The 2,500-nt window shown below is 48.9% G+C and overlaps 1 protein-coding gene across 1 annotated transcript in view; it reads right to left on the reverse strand.

The window, feature by feature from the left end:
* LOC125033471 (fatty acid synthase-like) overlaps window positions 1–2,500 on the reverse strand; it is a 21,242-nt gene that overhangs the window by 1,441 nt on the left and 17,301 nt on the right. Inside the window, exons 33-38 of the mRNA XM_047624998.1 lie at window positions 2,435–2,500; window positions 2,071–2,274; window positions 1,661–1,941; window positions 1,135–1,533; window positions 863–1,012; window positions 1–590 (exon numbers count right to left, since the gene is read on the reverse strand). The exon at window positions 1–590 is cut by the window's left edge and continues 1,441 nt beyond it; the exon at window positions 2,435–2,500 is cut by the window's right edge and continues 103 nt beyond it. Of these exons, the coding sequence (XP_047480954.1) occupies window positions 459–590; window positions 863–1,012; window positions 1,135–1,533; window positions 1,661–1,941; window positions 2,071–2,274; window positions 2,435–2,500 (1,232 nt within the window). The 3' untranslated portion in view covers window positions 1–458. The remainder of the gene's footprint in view (window positions 591–862; window positions 1,013–1,134; window positions 1,534–1,660; window positions 1,942–2,070; window positions 2,275–2,434) is intronic.

The raw sequence follows: 2,500 nt of genomic DNA on the forward strand, positions 1-2,500 counted from the left end.
TAACTTAATTGAAAACTAGCAGAGAGCAAATTATTGATTTTGGTCTTAGATATGCATAGTTTTATGCACTAGGCTATATGTGCACTCATCTGAATTACAAAATTAATATATGTTAACTTTCCGTATGAAACTACATTCAAGAGAATAAATATTTTACAAAAATAGTGCCACAAAGTATGTGCCATGTCGTGTCATTTACCTTACAGTAAAAAAAAAGAAAAAACCTTTGCCGGACATTCTACCGACAACGAAAAGTGATACTAAAAATAATATCACAGATTTTTGTGTGCAATATTGTGCAACTGCATAATAAAAACACTAATTTATCATGGAACTCCACTAGGTTCTCCCTATCGGCAGCACACGCGGCAGAAAACCGTGAATCCCTTGAAAGTTAAAGATTATTCTTCATGGCCATGGGTCAGCTCCTTCCGAATCTTCTTAAGTTCCTTCTTGGTCTACTGCTTGCTGTGTTGGCTCTCCTGAAGGAACGAGTGAATGAGGGTGGAGACCTGGCGTCCGTTGGTGCCTGTGAGGAAGCTCTCGTGAGTGCCAGACACCTCTTCGATCTTCAGTGGACCTGTCAACACCTGTGGACGAAAGGAAACGTGTGGTTAAGCTATTTCAACTGCATAATACATTGTAGTTTTGGATTTTGAAACACACCAGCTGTAGAGATCATAAAAGGTTGAATTATTACACTAGATTTAAGTAACTGTAATTTTGAATTTTGAATTTTATTCCGATATTAACTTAAATTTTGTTACTTTGGCAAACAGAAGTAATAAAAGCAAAACAATAAATACCCCATAAAATTCAGAATCATAAGCAATCCCTGAAAAGGCAAAATCCAAAGACACACCTTGGAGAGTCCGTAGTCATGTCCGAGCTGCGCGGCGTTGGGGTTGTCCTTCGCCCGGATGAGGAGCGCGGGCGGCCGGAGTCCTCCCGCCGCCGAGTGCCTCTCGCCCGCCACCAGCCGCTTGTACAGCAACTCTGCCGCTTGCACAGCCTGTGGGGATTCGCGAGAGAAGGTCTGGTAATGCTTAAGCACTGATACTTGTTGATCATGTTTCCAGACATAATTTTTTGAGGATCTTATTTGTCATTAGTATGGATGGCAGTCCTCATTACCTTGTTGTGGTCGTCGGGGTCTGTGCTGTTGCCCAGGCGAGCGCGACTATCGGTGACTAGTTCGGCCACATGGTTGACCCGCTCCTCCCACGACCTGAGCCCTAGCAGCGCCTTCTTCAGGATGGACGACTCGGCCGAAATGAATTGCATGGCAAACACGAGTAGCATCTCCACCTGCTCCTGCGGACTGAACTCCTCCTTGGCCGAGCCCGAGACGATGCGCGACTTGTAGGTGTCGATGATGCCCGAGACGTAAGACTGCGAACCGTCGAGGAGGACGATCGATGTCGGCGCGCGCCCTGCGGCCTCCAACTGCCGCACCATCTCTAGGGCCACGCCCGTGCCGAAGGAGTAGCCGCCGATGGCGAAGTCGCCGGAGGGATGTCTCTCCTGCAGCTCCTGTGGAGAGTACGAAGGCAAATTTTATTCCCAGATGTATGGACGCAAAAGTGTATAATTTACCTAAAAGAGTTCCAGAAAATATCACAAAAGGGAAAATCCGATAAGCAGTCAGTTCCTAACCCACCTTAACCAGCGCCGCGGCCATCTCGGAGATGGAAGTGTGGGGCAGATCGGACGGATATTGGAGGCCGTAGACGGGGCGGTCCAGGTCCTGGGCCATCTCGACGAGCGGGAGGGCGCTGCCCTGGATGGGCGCCGCCAGGAATAGCGGCGCATGAGTTCCCGTCTCCTTAAGGACAGTCACACGTGCATCGGGAATGAGCGGGAGAGAAAGCCATGGCTGTGGGGCCACTTGAGGTTGCTCTGATGTAGGGGTCTTGGACGAGTCACTCGTGCTCTGCGATCCTGCTCCGGAAAGAGATATGAATGAAATAATGACACGTGATTTAAAGATGTCAAGCAATACGTGTGATTAATTCAATAAGACCACATCCCATCCATCTCCTCCCGCCTCGAAACCGAAACGCCCCTCACCTTCGGAGGCGTTCTGGGCCTTGGCCCCGCCCTGGGCATCCATATCCTGCAGGATGCGCAGTGTCAGCTCTCGGACCTGTGCAGCGGAGAGGACGATGTCAGCCTCCCGCTCGAGAGTCTGCTTGACCTCCACGCTCATGAGGGAATCGAGACCAAGGTCAGCGAGGGTCACGTCCATCGGAGCCTTTGAGACGTCCTTCACTCCTGTGAGGGTCAAGCAAGAACCACCATAAGGTCAGGGAATATGCTAGTTGTTATTGAATGTCTTGGTAATAATGTTTTGCTTGTTTTGTATTTCTACATAGCTCATATCTAAATAATCTGAAATCCCTGCAATAAATCAATAAACCAATAAACAAAGTACCTAGGATGTTAGCCACAGACTTGACGAGCGAGGCACCCTTCTGACCGCCGTCCGCCCCCGATTTCT

This window comes from Penaeus chinensis, chromosome 16, assembly GCF_019202785.1.
Source record: "Penaeus chinensis breed Huanghai No. 1 chromosome 16, ASM1920278v2, whole genome shotgun sequence".
Taxonomy (NCBI): Eukaryota; Metazoa; Arthropoda; class Malacostraca; order Decapoda; family Penaeidae; genus Penaeus; species Penaeus chinensis.